The following is an 18826-nucleotide window of genomic DNA, read 5'->3' as shown; positions in this document are numbered from 1 at the left end:
CAACAAACACTTACTGGGTGTGTGATGTATTCTCTGCATTATTCTAGGCATCGGAAATCTAGTAGGAACGTAGCATTCAAATGTTCTTTTACGGAGCTCTTAGTCAAGTGGGCGAGACAGACAGTGAACACACAGACACACGCACACACACTCAGACAGTGAAGAGAGTAGCTTGCTGAGATTCTGGTACCAGTTCAGGTGTGCGTGTGGGTTTTCCACATCACCAAGCAGTTCTCCAACACAAGCGGACTGTCCTACAGTTCAGCTGATTTCTGATATCATCTTCCTGGAGATAGCATCAGATCCCACAGGTTTTACCTGAATTCTTTGGGATTTGGCAGATATTCCCTGAGGACTATACTTAAATGGATGTTTGTAAGAAAATAGAGCCGAAGGAAAACCTGCTTACCCCTTCGTTTTAGAACAATATGAATTATGGCGGCTCAGAAACAATGTGTTCGCCCACAAAGTAGCTGTGAGTTTGCTCACTCCTGTAAGATTGCCCCCCTTCCAAGCCGACCAAAAGCCCAAATTGTCACCTGTGCTTCTGACTGACCGGCTATAAATTGGTTTCCATGAACCCTCCTTGGATTCAGTTAACTTGCTCATAGAACTCAGGGAAACACTTTATTTATTGGAGTGCCGGTTTATTATCCAAGGATACAACTCTGAAGAGCTGATGGGACGAAGTGCAGGGAAGGGGCTCGGACCTTCCATGACCCTCCCTGAGCACACCCCTCTTCCCCAAATATCCACGTGTTCACCAGCGTGGAAGTTCTCTGGACCCCATCCTTTGGGTTTTCAACGGAAGCTTCGTTAAGGAAACGTAATTAAATCATTGGCCATTGGCCACTGATTCAACCTGCAGCCCCTCTCCCCTCCCTGGAGGCTGGCGGTAGGACTGCAAGTTCCATCTCTAGTCACAGTTAGTCTCCAGGCCACCAGCTCCTCCCCTCCCCCTTCCCGCCGGTCTGTCCCTAGTTTCAGGTCTAAAAGCCACCTGATTACCATAACAAAAGACACCTTATCTCTCTCCTCACCTAGGAAATTCCCCCTGGTTTTAGGAGCTCTGTGCAAGAAATGGGGATAAAGACCAAATATGCATTTACTCTAAGTAACAGGAGAGAGTCTCTCTTGTAGCGTTGGGACAGCGGTACGTCGGGTGGTCAGGACAGGGCTCCCTGAGGAGGTCCCGCCTTAAGCTGAGACCCAAAGGAGGAGAAGCCAGTCCAACAAAGGCCTGTGCAGCGAGCATCCCAGAAGCTCAACAAACGGCAGAGGCCCCAGTGCAGAAAAAGCTTGTCGCGATCAGAAAACAGAGGAGGTTGTGCGCGTGGCAGAGGGAGAGGGTGGGGAACTGGGAGGGTGACCGTCCCAGAGGTGGGTGGACAGGCCCAGACCCTGACCCTGCCACTGCAGGCCTGGTGAAGCGATCCCTGTCTGGGGCGCTGTGCGCCGTCACTGTAGGACGTTCTGCAGGGCGGGGGCATGTTTTCTGTTTTTCTAAGACCTGGCTGTCCTGTGAGGAAAGCAGTGTCAGGTCAGAGGGAAAAGCGACAGTCATCCAAGCCATCCCAATGGGTCAGGGGAGAGCATGGTGCTTTGGAGGGCAGGTAGCACTGGACATAGAGCAGAGGAGCCCATCTAGGGAGCACCTGGGCCCGGGGTAGACAAGGATTGCCGATGGGCTTGGGGACCTGCGGGGAGTGGAAAATAATTTATCTTAGTGCAGTATAAAAAATGAGGTGACGAGATAGTCACTTAGAGCCTCCAGATCCCATTCCGTTCTGTACCCGGAGTGAAAAGTTATGGCACATATATTCAATATTGTCGCAACACTGAGCTTTTTCGAAGCAAATGCAATTCAGACGCACTTGAAGCATGCTGGCCCTTGTAGTTGGCGGCGAAGAATGAAAAGAAATTAACTTAGAAGATAGCAGTTCAACTAAACAGATCATTTTAGCTAAAAGCATAAGGACAAGAGTGGCCTGAACTCAAGCGGTCCGTTTGCTAACAGCCCTATCTTTTCTCCGGAGACTGCAAGTTCCCTGTATCCTCTATAAGACTAGAAGGGAGATCTGCATTCAAAAAACAAAGATCATATTTAGTGGTTTTGTACCCCTGGTCTTCTGAGAAGCCCTTAATCGTGATAGGCAAGGTTCAGAAGGTGTTCAGCTCCCAAATGGATCCCGGGTCGGAAGGTGCCGGAATCTGCACTGATCTCCCCCGTGGCCCGCCGACCCCAGATGCCTTAGCCAACCGAGCAAGAACCTAGCCTCAGTGCCCCAGCCTCTCCCGCAGGAGGCAGAGGGAGAGAGAAGGACTTCCAGAAGAGATCTTTCCGGAGGCTGTGGCTGAGCTACAGGGGCCGCTGTGGGGAGGGGGGATCTGAACGGGAAGAGCTCCAGACTCCCACCTCCCCTGCACCTCACCACTACCACCGGTTCATCTATTACGCCTGAGCCTTCAGAATTAATTTGGTTTGAACTGAGGGTATAATAGCTTTTAAGAAGATATATACTGACGGTTCCTGGGTGGCTCAGTCGGTTAAGTGTCAGACTCTTGATTTCGGCTCAGGTCACGATCTCAAGGTTCGTGAGTTCGAGCCCTGCGTCGGGCTCTGTGGTGACAGTGCGGAGCCTGCTTGGGATTCTCTCTCTCTCTCTCTCTCTCTCTCTCTCTCTTTTTCTCTTCCTCTCTCTCTGCCCCTCCCCCCTCAAAATAAATAAACTTAAAAAATATATATACGCTGTTCTAGGCAGTCGCACACTTGCCTACCGAGATGGTCCCAGCCCTCATTTTTGAGCCACCAGTATGAATTGAGCTTTACCAGCCAGCAAGTGATGCTCATACCCCCAGTGGCAGCCAAAATTCCACGTTCTCACTTCCACCCACTGCTACCCCACCGAATGTTTGCAGGAGGCCTCTCTTTGTGATTCTTCTCTTTCTGTTCCATTGGCCCCCAAAGCTCACGTATTCTGGTCAGTTCTGCCTTCTGCTGTTCTCTCCTTCTGGGCCTGGGTACTCCCCACTCGCTTTGACCACTCTTCTCTGCCCTGTCCTGGAGAGCACGGAGCCACGGCAGAACTGACCGGAGCCCTGAACTGAGCTGGGCTTGGTGGGAGGGGTGGGGCCTCCAGGCTTTGACCCCGGGTTCCCGCTGCCTCATCCCTGCACCTGTTAGGCTTAACCCCCCTCTGGGGGTTTTCATTCCCGGGCCCCGTTGCCTGGTTCCATCCATCAACCCTTTTCCCATCTAGTCCATCCAAGCACGTTCAGGTTCTTTCTCGAAGGGCCTCTGGGTTCCCAGCAAACCGGGAATTGCAGCTGGGCACAGCTTTGAGTGCCCGACAGTGAGGAGCTGGCCCACCCCAGAGGGTCCTGACATGCTCCCAGGAGGGCACTGCCCAGTGCCACAGGCTGACCTGAGCCTGGGTTCTGGCCAGCATCTGGGAGTTTATTACATGGGAGAAATCAGGCCCAAGAAACAAAAAAGGAGAGATTATGTAAATACATGTGGGAAGTCAGCTCAGAAGCTCCCAGATCCTCTGCTCTGCTGCTAACTTTACCCTCTTTCTGTGGGGCCCTTTTGCACATGACACCCTACCAAGCCCCGGGTGGCACCCAGGTGGCACCTTCAGGCTTTCCTGCTCTTCCAGCCTCTCCCTCCGCTGGGGCCCCAGCCCCACCCCAGAGATCTTTACGGGGAATCCTAGGAATCCTCGGAACATAACTTGAAAAGCACCACACTGCGACACAAAGACCGCAGAAGTGAAGACAGAGCCTCACGGTGCACGTTGATGCGCTTCAGGAACCATCGTCAGCCCCTCGCGGCTGGATCTTCAGCCTGTCCTCCGCCACCAATTCTTCCAGTTGCAGACACGGGCAGGAGGTCACAGGGTCCCTTGCGGATGGTGATCTGCTCTCTCCTGCTCCCTCCAGTCCATCCGGCTTCTGAAAGTCACATCTGACTGTCGTTCCCGAAATTCCTTCCGTGGCTCACCCTCCCTCACAGGGTGAAGGCCTCTCGTGCTCAGCTGTCCCCTCATGGTGGCCCCGTGCCCTTCCCCACTCCTCCCCAGAAAGCGGCTGCTTACAGGTCCTTTTCCCCCCACACCTCCCAGCCCCCAGGCACACTCCCGCTTCAGCACCTGATTCCGGCTGCGCATCCTCAGGGAAACCTCTCACTTCCAGCTTCTAAGCACCCCCCTCCCCTCACCCCCCACCCCCGTCCCCGGTGCTGCTGCACCACCGCCCTGTCCCCTCTGTCCCAGAGTCTGTCATTCAGCCTTCTGTGGAGAACGGTGGACTTCGGTCTAGTTGCCCGTCTCCTCCCCTTACTCCTTGAGAGCAGAAATGATCTGGGGAGGGGAGCTCACTCCCTTTCCCAAGGAAATCCCAAGCCCCCAGCAGATGGCTGACACGTGAAGAGCCACTCAACATTTGAATGAATGAATCCTCACGTTTCCCCAAGTGCATTTGTCGAGATGGGAATGGCAGTTCTTAAATAAACCGGCTCCGAGTTAATAAAAACAGAGCTCATTTTTCAGCCTCGTGTCGTACGCCCTTCAGCTGTTAAGTCTGTTGAAAGGAGATCTCAGGTTTTAGAGGCAGGTTCTGTTTGCCGAGGCCATTGGAGCTTCCACTGCTCGGGGGGCATCCTTCCACCTGAGGGGCATCCGCTGTGTGGCCGTAACAAGCTTCAGCGTTCAGAGTTGATCGTCCTCATGATACTGGGAACCGGGAAGGGTCATGGTGTGTGCGTGTGTGTGCGCGCGCGCGCGTGCATGTGACAAAAGGCTGGGTCTTTTAATGAACTGCTTCCTTGAAAATTGTCTTTCTGCAGGTGATGTGTCACCAATCAGCATGTCTCCCATCAGTCAATCTCAGTTCATTCCACTCGGGGAAATCCTTTGCTTGGCCATCTCAGCAATGAACTCCGCGAGAAAACCGGTCACCCAGGAAGCGCTGATGGAACATCTGACCACGTGTTTCCCAGGTAATGGGAAGAGAATGTAGCACTTTCCAAACAGACATGTGTGCTGGTCGCTCTGGGACCTCATGTGGACCGTGGTGCCTCTCACTGAAATGTAATAGAAAAAAAATGATTTGCCAAAACTGGCCAGAAACGTTCCTTAGGTCTGTAATTAGAAATCAAATCATCTCTGTTACTTCAAAACTAACGTGCCGTCTCCAGGTGATAGTGTAATGCTCTTTTTAAGGGGCACTGAGAAGAAATACAGTCAGGATGCGTGAAGAATTCTGGCAAAACCCACCAAGGTTCTAGTCAACTTCAACATAACCTTTATTTTTTAAAAAAATTTTAGTGTTTATTTATTTTTGAGAGAGAGAGAGAGACAGAGTATGAGCAGGGGAGGGGCAGAGAGAGAGGGAGACCCAGAATGCGAAGCAGGCTCCAGCCTCCGAGCTGTCAGCAAAGAGCCCGACGCGGGACTCGAACCCACGAACCGTGAGATCACGACCTGAGCTGAAGTCGGACGCTCAACCGACTGAGCCACCCATGACGCATGGGAGCGTGTCGGAAAAGTTTAGTCCCAAGGGATTACACTAGAGCGATAGTAAGGACAAACAAACAAACAAACAAACAAAAACATATCTTGCATGCTTGTGTCATGGCCTGATGAGTTTTAATAATAGGATGTTTGATAAATTAGTTAAGATCTCATTTTAAAGGAAAAAAATAAAATGTTTCCTTGTCTCTTAAATATTACAATAAGAAGACAATAGTCCAGCTGCCCTACCGATGGCATTTGGTGCCTCTGGCACCAAAAGACGTTAGGAATAGTGATAAGCTAAAGACAGCGTGACCTGTCTCAAGGGGGGCAGCCCGGTCCTCAGCTCCCGTGTATTGCCCCCCCCCCCCCCCGCCAAAAACGTCAAACCCTGCCAGAGCTTCAAATCTACTGCTTTTTCAAGAGACTCTGGAAACTCTGTAGAATCTGTGACATCTGTAGATTTCCTTAACTATTGGCAGTTACGTGTGTGTTGGCTGTATGCATACATTTTAACACACGGGTGCCCGTGACTTGCAAGTCAAATAAAGTACATTATCGGGCCACCAGTTTGGCAGCTTGGACTCGACATGTACCTAGAAGGAAATAGAGCTTACCCAAAAAATGAACTCTCGACGTAGTTTTCACCCAACCTAGAAGGGACCTTGGTGAAACAGAAGCTGTGGACTGTATCAGTTCCCTTTTGCCACCAAAATGCCGGGTAACAATCACAGGTCATGGATGGCATACGGCAGTGAACGTTTATTCAGCTCATGTGTCTGGGGGCTCTCCGGGAGTCAGCAGATCCAGACTGGACCTGCCCAGGTGGCCCTGCTCCACCTGTACCCCATCCTCTTTGGAAAAGGGGACACGCAGTGGCAAGTTCTGCTAACGAGGACGACAGAGGCCACCAGAGAACAAGTCTGGTTATACAGAGGCTCTTCAGCCCTTCGGTCACACCACACCCACTGACATTTCATGGGCCAAAGCAAACCTGGCCAAACTCAAGGTCGAGGTGTAAGAAAATGCACCCCACCCATGGCAGAGGGCAAGAGGAATACTTCTGTTTTTTTTTTTAATGTTTATTTATGTATTTTGAGAGAAAGCACCCACATGTGAGTTGGGGAGGGGCAGAGAAAGACAGGGGGAGAGAGAATCCCATGTTGTTAGCACAGTCCCTGAAGCGGGGGTTGAACTCACAGACCGTGAGATCCTGACCTGAGTGGAGATCAAGAGCTGGTCGCTTAACTGACTGAGACTCCCCACTTTTCCTTTTGCCCCGAAGGAACTTTACATTTCTCTCCCAGTGATTTATTTCGTCCTTCTTCAGTTTTCTAATTAACATGTTTGGAAACTATGTGTGCTGTTTAAAAACTCTAACACAGACCGACCGACCTTTTGCAACCTATAAATTACCTTAAATTTTCTAACATTATCTCTGAATATTCTTCACTGTCTGATCGTCTTTCTTTGTTAACTTTCAGGCAAACCCTTTTCCTTTCGGTAGCAAGATAAACAGAGTGCCAGGTGAGAGCAATCTAAGGGGACAGATGTGGTTCACAGATGTAATGCTCTTGTGAAGAAAGACCCTTCTTGGTGGCCTTGTACCTGGTTGGCCTCTTCTGACATCAAACTTCCCCACAGCTTTTGAAATCTATTTTTATGTAGCTTCGTGGGAGATCACCTAGCTTTTCCAAAATTGGTTACATCTCTCCCATTACTGGGCTATGAAATAGAGAATGGAAAGAACACAGAGCCGGTATGGAAGAGCAAATTGTGAAAAATAGCAAAATAAAGTAGTAAATTGCCAAGCAGTTGATTACAATATCACTAAGTTGGAATACTTTTGTAGAGAAATCCATAGGTCACCTGTACTTAAAAGAACGACTGCTTTGCTAGCTTGTATTATGGCATGTGAATTTAGATCTCAATGCCTTGTCATCAGATGGGCCGAGGGGAGCGAACTTCACCTTTTTCAGCTTTGTGACACTGATGACTAACGGGTCAACCCCACATTGCAGGGGCGCTGTACAGATCTGAGTCTGGGGCAGGGGTTGGCAAACCATGGGTGCAAGCTAAGTGTGGCCCACCACTTACGCTTGTAAATAAAGTTTTATTTGGAACTTTGTTAGAACACAGCCTTGACTATTTGTTTATGTATTGTCTTTAGCTGCTTATGCGGCAGTTACAGAATTGAGTAGTTGCACCTGGGAGATCAGAGGCCTCACAAAGTAATATAATTACTTTCTACCTCTTTAGAGAAAAAGTTTGCTGACCACTGGTTTAGGGCGTGGTAGTAATGATTTAAAACTTTGTTCAGCAATAGTTCCATATTTTATTTTATTTTTTGATGTTTATTTATTTTTGAGAGAGAGGCAGAGGTGAGTGGGGGAGGGGCAGAGAGCGAGAGGGAGACACGGAATCTGAAGCAGGTTCCAGGCTCCAAGCTGTGAGCCCAGAGCGTGATGCGGGGCTCGAACTCCCAAGCTGTGAGATCATGACCTGAGCTGAAGTCAGACGCACAATCGACTGAGCCACCCAGGCGCCCCATGACTGTTTACTTTTATATAGCTTACTGCCTGAAAATAAAGTTTTGACTTTATTTAACTTAATGTCATTAAAACATTTGAACTCTCATATTTAATGCATATGTTATACATAAAAAGAATAGTCTAGCTTTGGGCCTCCATTACTGTTTTGGTCATCCATATTCTTTTTTTTTTTTTTTTTTAGTGTTTATTTTTAGAGAGACAAAGAAACAGAGCATGAGCAGGGGAGGGGCAGAGAAAGAGAGGGAGACACAGAATCCAAAGCAGGCTCTAGGCTCTAAGCTGTCACCACAGAGCCCCAACACCAGGGCTCAAACCCACGAACCGCGAGATCATAACCTGAGCTGAGATCAGACACGCAACCAATTGAGCCACCCAGGTGCCCCTAGACACCCATATTCTAAAGAAACTTTTTAGTGAAAAGTCTCCTAGTAAAAATGCCTGACATACTGAAATGTAAACCCTTTTATCACCTTTCTATATTGGTTGAATTTTGGAATTTCCATTATAGAAACAAGAATTTTTCTTAAGGTATAAAAAGAATAAATACTTGCTTCTCAGCTAAGTAAGGACTCGTCACCCACCCATCCAGAAGGATCACTTAAATTGAACTAGTACTTGTTGGGTTGTTCATGATTGGATCTTCCTGGGAGGAAAGCTGACTCTCAGAGAAAGAGACCTATAGGCTGCTAATGGGGTTGAAGTTTGCTTGTGAATTTGCTAGAGAATATTAACATATGTATGTGTATATATATGTATATGTATGTATATGTGTATATGTATACGTATATATGTACATATATAATATATATTATATATACATTTAACATATATGTATATGTGCATATTATTATATATGTATATGTACATATATACACATATATACATATATATACATATACATATATAATATTCTGTCTCCCATCTCATCCCCTTACATTGGTTCTTGCTAAATTCTCCCTCCGCCAGTGTTCTTCACAAATGAGAAGAAATAATCCAGAGAAGCCCATTGAAAGTTTCCATCTAAAATGCTTAACATACAGAAGGTATACATAAGCGCTCCATTCCAACGATTTTCAGATTTGTGGCATTAAAGGGATATGTAAGTCTAAGTAACCTCGCCTTGTCATGCAGTGTTATTAGATCTCTGTTTTTGCTTTGGAAGATGTAAAAGCGTGGAAAAGGAGAGAAGTCGGGTGTCAGCCTTATTTGGATACAGAGTTTATCTTTTTGTTCTTTAAGCCCTCAAAATCCAAGCTCATGATGAACTTTGGGAACAGAATCTGGAAGTGGTTGAATGCGCAAACTTCGAAAAGTACCCATCACGGCCATCTCTGTCCCAGGGGAGCCCTGCAGACCTCTCATGGAAGTCTGGATTTCACAGACAACTGAAAGTGCAGTCATTATACTGGGGCTTCATAATAAAATAAGCATCATAAATACCAGCGACTTTCAGTTAAAGCCTTGAAGACTCACAGGTAGAAGTGTGGAAGGTTGATTGGACAGGGCATGTTTCCAGCTTGTGTTTTCAAATTAGACATCCCTTGACCGATACACGTGAGGATCCAAGACACGAAGACTTCGTTCTGTAATACCGTCACAGTTTTGGTTTGTAGTAACAGCTGTTCTTCCGGATTACGCCTCAGCTTTCCTTTATAATGGCAGCATAGTAACCTGGGCAGTCGTGAACTCGTATAAACGAGGCTTGCCGTGTTCTGGAAAAACTTGTTTCTGTTCCAGTGTTGACTGCAAGCAAGCTACTATGTAAGACACAGATTTCAGTACGGGTTTGATATCCGGATTGCTATGCCCCACAGCCCAAGTGGGCATCATTTGTGCCCACGGTGTGAATACGGTCTCATCTGGGGAGTTTTAGTCTGTGTCAGTGTGAACGGTGCCCCCAGACTTGTCCAGCAGGAGGCCCTGGTTGTTAGTGGGGTGTAGAAGCTCTTTTAAGTTGCTTCTCTTATATGCAAGCATTTTTTTATTTTATGACGGCACTCAAGAATTTCATATATATGGTTTGGGTTCTATCGCTAATTCACATGAAGTTCATTTTGTGCAGAAACTATCATAAAAATTTTAAAAATTGTTATTATACCAGCCTTGAAGCCATTTGCATAAAAACCAGAGTACCTCTCTCAAGAGCAGAGCCCTAGACTAAAGGGAAACTATGCAGCTCAAACATTAAATAATTATACTAAACAATACATTATTCATAAGCAATGTTGCCTTTCCCACCTCGCCACTACGGATGCCTTCTGAATATGGTAACTCAGACAGACATGTATGTTACATCGCATTCATCGACTCTCTCCCAGGCCGTTACTAATGCTTTCATATCCCACTTTTGTAGTTTTGGAAGGATTGGGGGAGCCTAAACTTAGTTTACCTGCTGTTTTAGGTTGCTACAGAATGTTCTTAGGAGGTAATCTGGGTTTCCATGGATCCTGCCCCAAAGTTGAGACTATATGGTTCATGTTCATGGAGCCCCCAGTATATGTCAGGCACTGCTTTACATATCTTAAGCTCATTTTTAGAAATTTTAAGTTTATTCATTTACTTATTTTGAAAGAGATAGTGAGTGGCAGAGGGGCAGAGAGAGAGAGAGAGAGAGGGAGATACAGAGTCCCAAGCAGGCTCTGCACTTTTGGCACAGAGCCCGACGCAGGGCTGGAGCCCACAAACTGGGAGATCATGACCTGAGCCGAAGCCGAGAGTCGGACGTTTAACTGACCGAGCCACCCCAGGTGCCCCTGCCTTAAGCTCATTTAAACTCACAACTACCCTACGAGGGTACATGGGGTTATTATCCACATCCCGATGACCATGGACAGAGGCTCAGAGAGGTTAGGTAAGTTACCTAAGGTGATAACCAGCAACACTCATTTTCTAGCATAACCCTGACCAAGTACAGGTGGCTTAAACAACAGAAATGTATTTTCTTACAGTTCAGGAAAGCGCAAAATCAAGGTATCAGCAGAGTTGGTTGGTCCCTTCGGAGGTCTGTGAGTTCAGAAACTGCCAGACCTCTCTCCTTGGCAGGTGGATGGACATTTCTACCAGTGTTTCTTCACATGGTCTTCTCTCTGTGCACGTCTCTGTGCCCACTTACCCCTTTTTAGAAGAACATTGGTCGTGTTGGAGTAGAGTCTACCCTGATGACCTCATTTTGACTTGTTTACCTCTGCAAAGACCCTGTCTCCAAACCAGGTCACATGCTTAGGTTTAGGGGATTAGGTCTGAATGGAGGAATGGTGTGGTGGGTGGGGTTCTGCATAATGCAGCCACTGCCACCAGATAACAGTGATGGAGCTGGGGTTTGAATCCAGCAGTGTGGCCCTGGGCTCCAGGCTTTCAGTCTTCACGTCACACTACCTTAACTGTGTCAGGTTGAATCCCATGAAATTACATTTTTGTGGGTCAGACACGGTTGAATGTTGGCAGTATGATTCAACCTGACCTATTTCCAAATTATATCATCCAGATCAAATTAGTCAGGACTGTCGCCCTCAGTGTGCCTGGCACTGAGGAATGGACAGTATCCAAGAAATAAGTAAATGTCCTCTAACCCGGAGAGTTTACTCTCTCTTAAGAATTTATACTTGTGATTCTGTCTCTTAAGAAAGACAAGGCATAGACATGCACACAGAACCCTTTGAACACAGTATCGGCCACGGTACCAGGAAGTCTTGTCATTTTCTTCTGGAATTTCTACTCTAAGGACTATGGCATTTTCGGACTCAGTGACCAGACAGATGGAGAAGCTTCTAAGTTTTCACAAATGTATTTCTTAGGGCTCTCTGGTTACGAGTTAGAAAAACTACGTCCATCCTGCTGACTTAGTCCAAGAAGGAGAACATTGTCACCCAAACTTCATCAGTAACGTAGTCACTTTCAAAACTGAAGGTAATGATTTCAGACCTGGAGCGTCTTGAACAATGGTCGAGTCTGATTGCCCTTTTATGTAACTTACAAAGTTAAGTTTATTAAGTAAGCTTAATCTTGAAAAGTGAGTGTATGGAGTAGCTTCAAGTGTGTATGGTGGCCTCTGTATATGTTCTATTGGTTTTTGATGATCAAGATAGCTATTTCAACCCAGTTTCCTTAGGTTTTTTTTGTAGTGAGAGAGGCTTTTCTGTAAACATATATTATATCATGTGAAACATTTTTCATTTTTCCATCCTTTAAAAATACTCTGCCTTTTCATGGCTCAGTTCAGGAAAGACCTTGTGACAACCGTAGCAATCTCACTGCCCCTAACTTCTGTCTCTCTTCCCGAACGCCTTTGAATCCTGCTGGCTTGCCATGTGGATGATACGTTGAAGCTTGGCAAAATTCATACGATTTTGTCTTAGTTTGGGCTGCTGTAAAAAATTCCCATAGACTGGTGGCTTAAGCACCAAACATTTCTTTCTCACGATCCTGGAATCTGGGAGCTCTGAGATCAAGGCACCTGCAGATTTGGTGTCTGGTGAGGGCCCTCTTCCTGGCGTGAAACCGGCCATATCCTCTCATGGCAGAGGGAGGGAGGGGTGGCTTGTCTCTTCCTCTTCTTACGAGGGCACATCATGAGGGCCCCATCCTCGCACCAGAGATTAGGATTTGCACATGTGAATGTTTGGGGGGATACAAACGTTCAGTCCATAGCAGATCCTGAAAAATCGGGAACCAACGACAAGTTCCCTCTACATTCTCATGAGTGTGTTCCTTTGGTTTTAGGTGTTCCCACCCCAAGCCAAGAGATTCTACGGCACACGCTCAACACGCTGGTGCGGGAGAGGAAGATCTACCCAACTCCGGATGGCTATTTCATCGTGACCCCGCAGACTTACTTCATTACTCCTTCTCTCATAAGAACTAACAGTAAATGGTACCATTTGGATGAGAGGATACCTGACAGGTCTCAGTGTACCTCTCCGCAACCCGGAACCATAACGCCCTCTGCCTCAGGCTGCGTCAGGGAAAGAACATTGCCCAGAAACCACTGCGACTCTTGCCACTGCTGCCGAGAAGACGTGCATAGCATGCACGCCTCGACTCTGCAGAGGAAACCTGCCAAGGACTGCAAAGACCCCTATTGCCCTCCTTCACTCTGCCAGGTGCCACCCACTGACAAGAGCAAAAGTACTGTCAACTTTTCGTATAAGACAGAAACTCTCTCAAAACCGAAAGATAGTGAAAAGCAGTCCAAAAAATTTGGGCTCAAGTTATTCCGGCTAAGTTTTAAAAAAGATAAGACCAAACAGCTAGCCAATTTTTCTGCCCAGTTTCCTCCCGAGGAGTGGCCCCTGCGAGATGAAGACACGCCAACCACTATCCCTAGGGAGGTGGAAATGGAAATCATTAGGCGTATTAACCCGGACTTGACCGTGGAAAATGTCATGAGACACACTGCACTGATGAAGAAACTTGAAGAAGAGAAAGCACATCGGAGTAAAGCTGGGTCCTCTGCCCATCACAGCGGAAGAAGTAAAAAGAGTAGGACTCATCGAAAGTCCCACGGGAAGTCTCGGTCCCACAGCAAGACACGAGTGTCTAAAGGAGACCCTTCAGACGGTTCTCATCTGGATATCCCAGGTGACAGAGAGTATGACTTTTGTGATCCTCTTACCAGGGCACCCAGGGAGGGCTGCTTCATCATTGAACACAAAGGAGATAACTTCATCATGCATAGTAACACGAACGTGATTGAGTCTCATTTCCCCATGACACCAGAATGGGATGTGTCTGGGGAATTGGCCAAAAGGAGAACTGAGATGCCTTTTCCTGAACCTTCCAGGGGAAGCTCCCACTCAAAAGTGCACCGAAGCCACAGCCATACCCAGGACCGAAGGTCCAGGAATGAGAGATCCAACAAAGCCAAGGAGAGATCCAGATCGATGGATAACTCAAAGGGCCCTCTGGGTGCTTCTTCTCTAGGGACCCCTGAAGACCTGGCTGAAGGCTGCAGCCAAGACGACCAAACCCCCAGCCAGTCCTACATTGACGACAGTACGTTAAGGCCCGCACAAGCAATTGGCCATCAAAGGGCTCATGTGTCATCCACGAGCTATAAAGAGGTGTGTATTCCAGAAATAGTCAGTGGCAGCAAGGAGCCTTCCAGTGCTTGTAGCCTCTTGGAGCCAGGAAAACCACCTGAGAGTTTGCCATCCTATGGGGAACTCAACTCTTGTCCAACAAAAACAGCTACAGATGACTATTTCCAGTGCAACACCTCCAGTGAGACGGTCCTCACGGCACCATCACCTCTGGGAAAGAATAAAGAGGATCATGACACTCTGACTCTGGCGGAAGGGGTGAAAAAGCTGCCTCTGTCTGATAGGCAGGCCCCGCATTCTTCCAGGGAGCCTGTGGGGCACAAGGAGGGGTCACCGAAAGGGCCAGGTGGGGGCCCAGCTGTTTCGGGCGCAGTGGCAGAAGGGATCGCCAATGGACGCCTTGTCCAGCACCACAGCGCCGAGCCCAGCAGCCTGGACAAGAGGAAAGAGATATTCAGCAAAGACACACTGTTCAAACCTCTTCACAGCACCTTGTCTGTAAACAGCTATCACAAATCGAGCCTGTCCCTCCTCAAATCTCTCCCGAAGACACCTGCCGACACACTGCCAGGCCGATGCGAGAAACTGGAGCCGTCCCTGGGGACCTCGGTGGCACCAGCCATTCCTGGTTCCCAGCGTCAGCAGGAGTCCGGGGGGAACCAGGAAGCCTCTTTTGACTATTACAATGTCTCTGATGACGACGACTCTGAGGAAGGGGCAAACAAAAACACAGAGGAGGAAAAAAACAGAGATGATGTAGGCACCATGCAGTGGCTCCTTGAGAGGGAGAAGGAAAGAGACTTACAGAGGAAATTTGAGAAGAACCTCACCCTCCTTGCCCCAAAAGAAACCGACAGCAGCAGCAACCAGAGAGCCACGCATTCGGCACGCCTCGACAGCATGGACAGCAGCAGCATCACTGTGGACAGTGGATTCAACTCCCCACGGTAGGGAGAGGCATCTCTGCACACGGGCACACACACACATACACCTACCAGGGCCTGGGGCTTTATGCAAATAACTTGAAACGTTTCTTGATTTCACAGTTTTAATTCTTTGAATGCGGGTTAAGGGTTGTGTGAGCTGTATTGTTAACAACCTGTTTCTGACTTCTTTTTCAGGAATTGAAACAAATGTTTCTGCAGCTGTAGAGATCACCAATCTGGACTGGTGGGTTGGCTCCCTCCCTCAAACTTGCATCAGGCCAATCTAACTAGGACCAACATTTTCCAGTATTTTTCTTCTATGCGTATATTGCCCCCATGCTGGTAAAAGAAGTTTTTTTTTTTTTTTTTAGGTCCTCAAAAATAATAACTTTTTGGGTAGAATGAGTGGTCAGTAGTCAGTTGGGGGTTGGGTATAAATTAATTGACTCAAAGACAGGGGTCCCTCTAGTGGGAATGACAAATCTCAACCCCCTGGGGCATCCAGATGCTTGCTGCCACTGCAGTCCTGACTCTGTGCGCCCCCGTTCCCCCCCTTTGCTCATACATTTCAGATCCACAGAGAAATGGAACCTTGTGTCTCTCACAGGAAGATGAGGGGCCCTTGCTCCATTAGATCAAAACGTGTGCCCACACTTTTATGTCTCCTCCTGCAGAATTGACACAACCCATTTAGGCACTCTGATTATAGCTGGTAATTCAGCAAAGGGTTAACAGCAGAGAGCATGTAGTGCCTGACTGGCACGTCCAGAGCACTAAAGTGGTTCAGGGGATAAGAAAGCCAAAGAGCGTCTGTGCAACTTCCTTTTTTTTCTCCTTAACTCTTCCTTCTCCTCAAAGGGCAACTGGGGACCCAATTCTTCTAAATTCTACTCCAGATTGGTGACTCTGAGATGCAGAAATACTACTGAGAGGTTGACATTTCTCATGAGTTGTGATTCCCAAGATCCTACAATATATTTTAGAATTTTAACAAGTACCCAGATACGATTATATGCTTCATATATTATTTTAATTATTAAGAATTAAATGTAGTTCTGTTGTGATTTCACTTTACTCTGGATAATTTGGGGACGGAGCATTCCCAAATCTGAATTGGGAATCGTTAATCTGTCTGTCCCATATTAGACCTTTATTATTCCCTAAAGGGCTAGTTCTTGATTATTATGATGATGATTTTTGCCATGTAACCCTTTTTTCCAAGTTAACACGTGTGTGGAAGTCTAATGTCTAAACAAACCACAGAGACGGTGCTCTGGCGGAAGAGGGTGTGAGGCCAGAAGCCCCACATCTCCTCTGCCTGTCCCTCCAGGAGCCCTAACTGACCTCAGGGGGCCATGGCACTCAGTGTGAAAACCACTGGTCTACCTATTAATGACTTTTCTAAAATACGACTGCTGCTAAATATTTTTTAAGTCCCAAATCAAATCAAATCAAATGTATATATCCTTTTCTTTCTATTTCTGTCTTCTGCTCTTTTTTTTCCTCTTGAGTTTCTAATAGTGGGTGCAGGAGAGGCACATTGAAGGTTTGTAGTTGATGGTAGATGTTCAAGACCATTGCTTATGGAAGGTGTGGTTTATTTTGCCTGTACCTTATGTTCGACTGTTTCTTAACCATATAGACACTACCTGACCAATGCTTTGAACACCAGCTTTCAACCTTGCACAATGCCCGCTTGGCCCCTGCACCTCCACAGAGGGAAGGCTGTGGTGCTCTAGAGATCATTGCTAAGAAGATATTGAGAATAGCTTAATGGGTTCTAACTCAAAAATCTCCCACTACATAATAGTGAAAGGAAGGTTTTTGGCTTGGGGGCAGATAAACGCATACATTCACAAAATCGTTGAACCAGTCTCGCCATAGAATGTATTGTTTTATCTCTAAATTTGAAATGCAGAATATAGAACTTATGAATGGGATTATTTCTTGACATAGGCTTTATTTTCATTTCTTCAGTAACATACTTAAGGTTAAACGCTTTGTCCTGGTAGGAGGTAAGATCTCTCTGAGGAGACAGCCTTCTCACATTTAGGGATGTGTCTGTCCACTACTATGAGGGAGATTTTCTCTACTGGAATATGCAGACCACCCATAAATTTCCCGCGGTTAGATAATCTACAGAGCAATTCCTAATTTTGCCCCTTTCGTATTTTAATATCCTTTGGTTAGAAGTTATGTCAAAACTTACTTACTATACCTGTTTTTAAACTGTATTTTCTGTACACCTCAATTGATTACGTTGTTTTCTGATGCATGAAGAAGGTCTGTGAAGGAGAATGGTTGAGTTATAGGGAGTTTTATTCTATGGCATGAGGAGTATTTTAGCCACAGAGCATTATCAGACTGATACCTCTCCACTGCCGTGAGATACAGAAGTCTTAAGTGGGCCATTTATTCGAATCTTCCAGTACTTAATTCACTGAGCAACTAAGATCCAACAACAATAACAAAAAAAAAAAAAAAAAAAAAAGACTAAGAAAGGTGATGTCCACACTCCCAGCTTTCAGTGCAGGCTCACAAGTCATGTTCAGCCACATTTCCAAAATTCTTTAGTCCCTTTCGTTGGGGACTAAAGGGTTTTGAAAAGGGGGGATTGGGGAGGGAAGGTAGAAGCTTCAACTGTGCTGGGAGATCTAATATCGAACATGAAAAATCTTGACCTCAGAGGCCTGCTATTCCAAATCTGAGGCCAAAAACTGCTTGAAAACACAGTGTGAAAATCAGAGGTAGCACAGCTTCCCGGGAGGTGTCTGCTTTGTGTACTGCGGGAGCACGTGCCTGTCGGAGCGCCAGGCCAGCGGAGGCACGCTCAGCCAGGGCACTGAGCAACCAGCGTCTTGGTTCACCTCTTCTGCTTATCAAATCCTGAAATCTTATTTTTAAGGTTGCACTCCACTATAGCTTTCTTTTTCAAGAAAGTAAGAACTTTTAAGTGTGAGGAATATTTTTACTGTTAACGCTCTACCTCCGTCAGCTTTTTCAGGATCATGCCCAGAACCCTCATTATGCATGCCGCTCACCCTACTCATTAGTACGGCAATAATGAAATATATCCTTTGGGGAAACTGGAGTACTATATATATTTATCACTATTAATGACTCAGGCCAAACGTGGCCAGAGGCATCTCAGAGCACCTACAGCTCCCAACTTAGATGATCTCTTGCAGTGATGTGTGTTTATGGTGTCTGGCATGCCTTAAAAGCTGGTTGAAAAAGTTTAAGCTGGTTTAAGGTCCTTTGGACTTTAAAGTGCATTTTGCCCTAGGAAAGATGTCATTTAGTCATGTATGGATTCTGAAACCAACTCATCGGAGCTACTTAATTCATTAGATGCCAGATGTACAACCGAAATAATATGTATCTAGCTTTTTAATGTACAGGTTCCTTGATGCGTATTTCTTCACAATCACCCTGTGAGTAGGGAATCCCATAACTCTCCCCATTTTAGAGATGAGGAGATCAAATACTATAAAAGGTTGCTGTCACGATTTAAGAATGAAACTGAAGGAACAGGTCAGGAAATCTTTGGGGTTCTCCGTGTTGATTGCCCTTTTTCCTTCCTCCGCCTCACCCCGTGCCTCAGCTGTGGTGCTAGCAAGCCACGGATGACTTTTCTTAGGGAAGGTGTAAGGCAGGTAAGTAGGTGAGTCTAGCACTTTCCATCCCTTTAGTGCTGATGTTTTGGGGGTATTCTTTAGGTATGCTCAGATCTACTGTGAGCACAATGAAAGAACTTGATTTACTTCTGTGAACATATTAACCTTCTGGGCGTGCAC

The 18826-nt window shown here is 46.7% G+C and overlaps 1 protein-coding gene across 1 annotated transcript in view; it reads left to right on the top strand.

Moving 5' to 3' along the window:
- Nucleotides 1-15054, top strand: part of STOX2 (storkhead box 2) — a 102526-nt gene extending 87472 nt beyond the window's left edge. Inside the window, exons 2-3 of the mRNA XM_047092058.1 lie at nt 4847-4999; nt 12785-15054. Of these exons, the coding sequence (XP_046948014.1) occupies nt 4847-4999; nt 12785-15054 (2423 nt within the window). The remainder of the gene's footprint in view (nt 1-4846; nt 5000-12784) is intronic.
- Nucleotides 15055-18826: the final 3772 nt, after the last annotated feature.

This window comes from Lynx rufus, unplaced genomic scaffold (assembly GCF_022079265.1).
Source record: "Lynx rufus isolate CCGP_SWC_20201006 ecotype Redwood Valley unplaced genomic scaffold, mLynRuf1.p SCAF_3, whole genome shotgun sequence".
NCBI classification, from domain to species: Eukaryota; Metazoa; Chordata; class Mammalia; order Carnivora; family Felidae; genus Lynx; species Lynx rufus.
The sequence above is the reverse complement of the archived record's forward strand: the minus strand, read 5'-3'. Positions and strand labels throughout refer to the sequence as shown.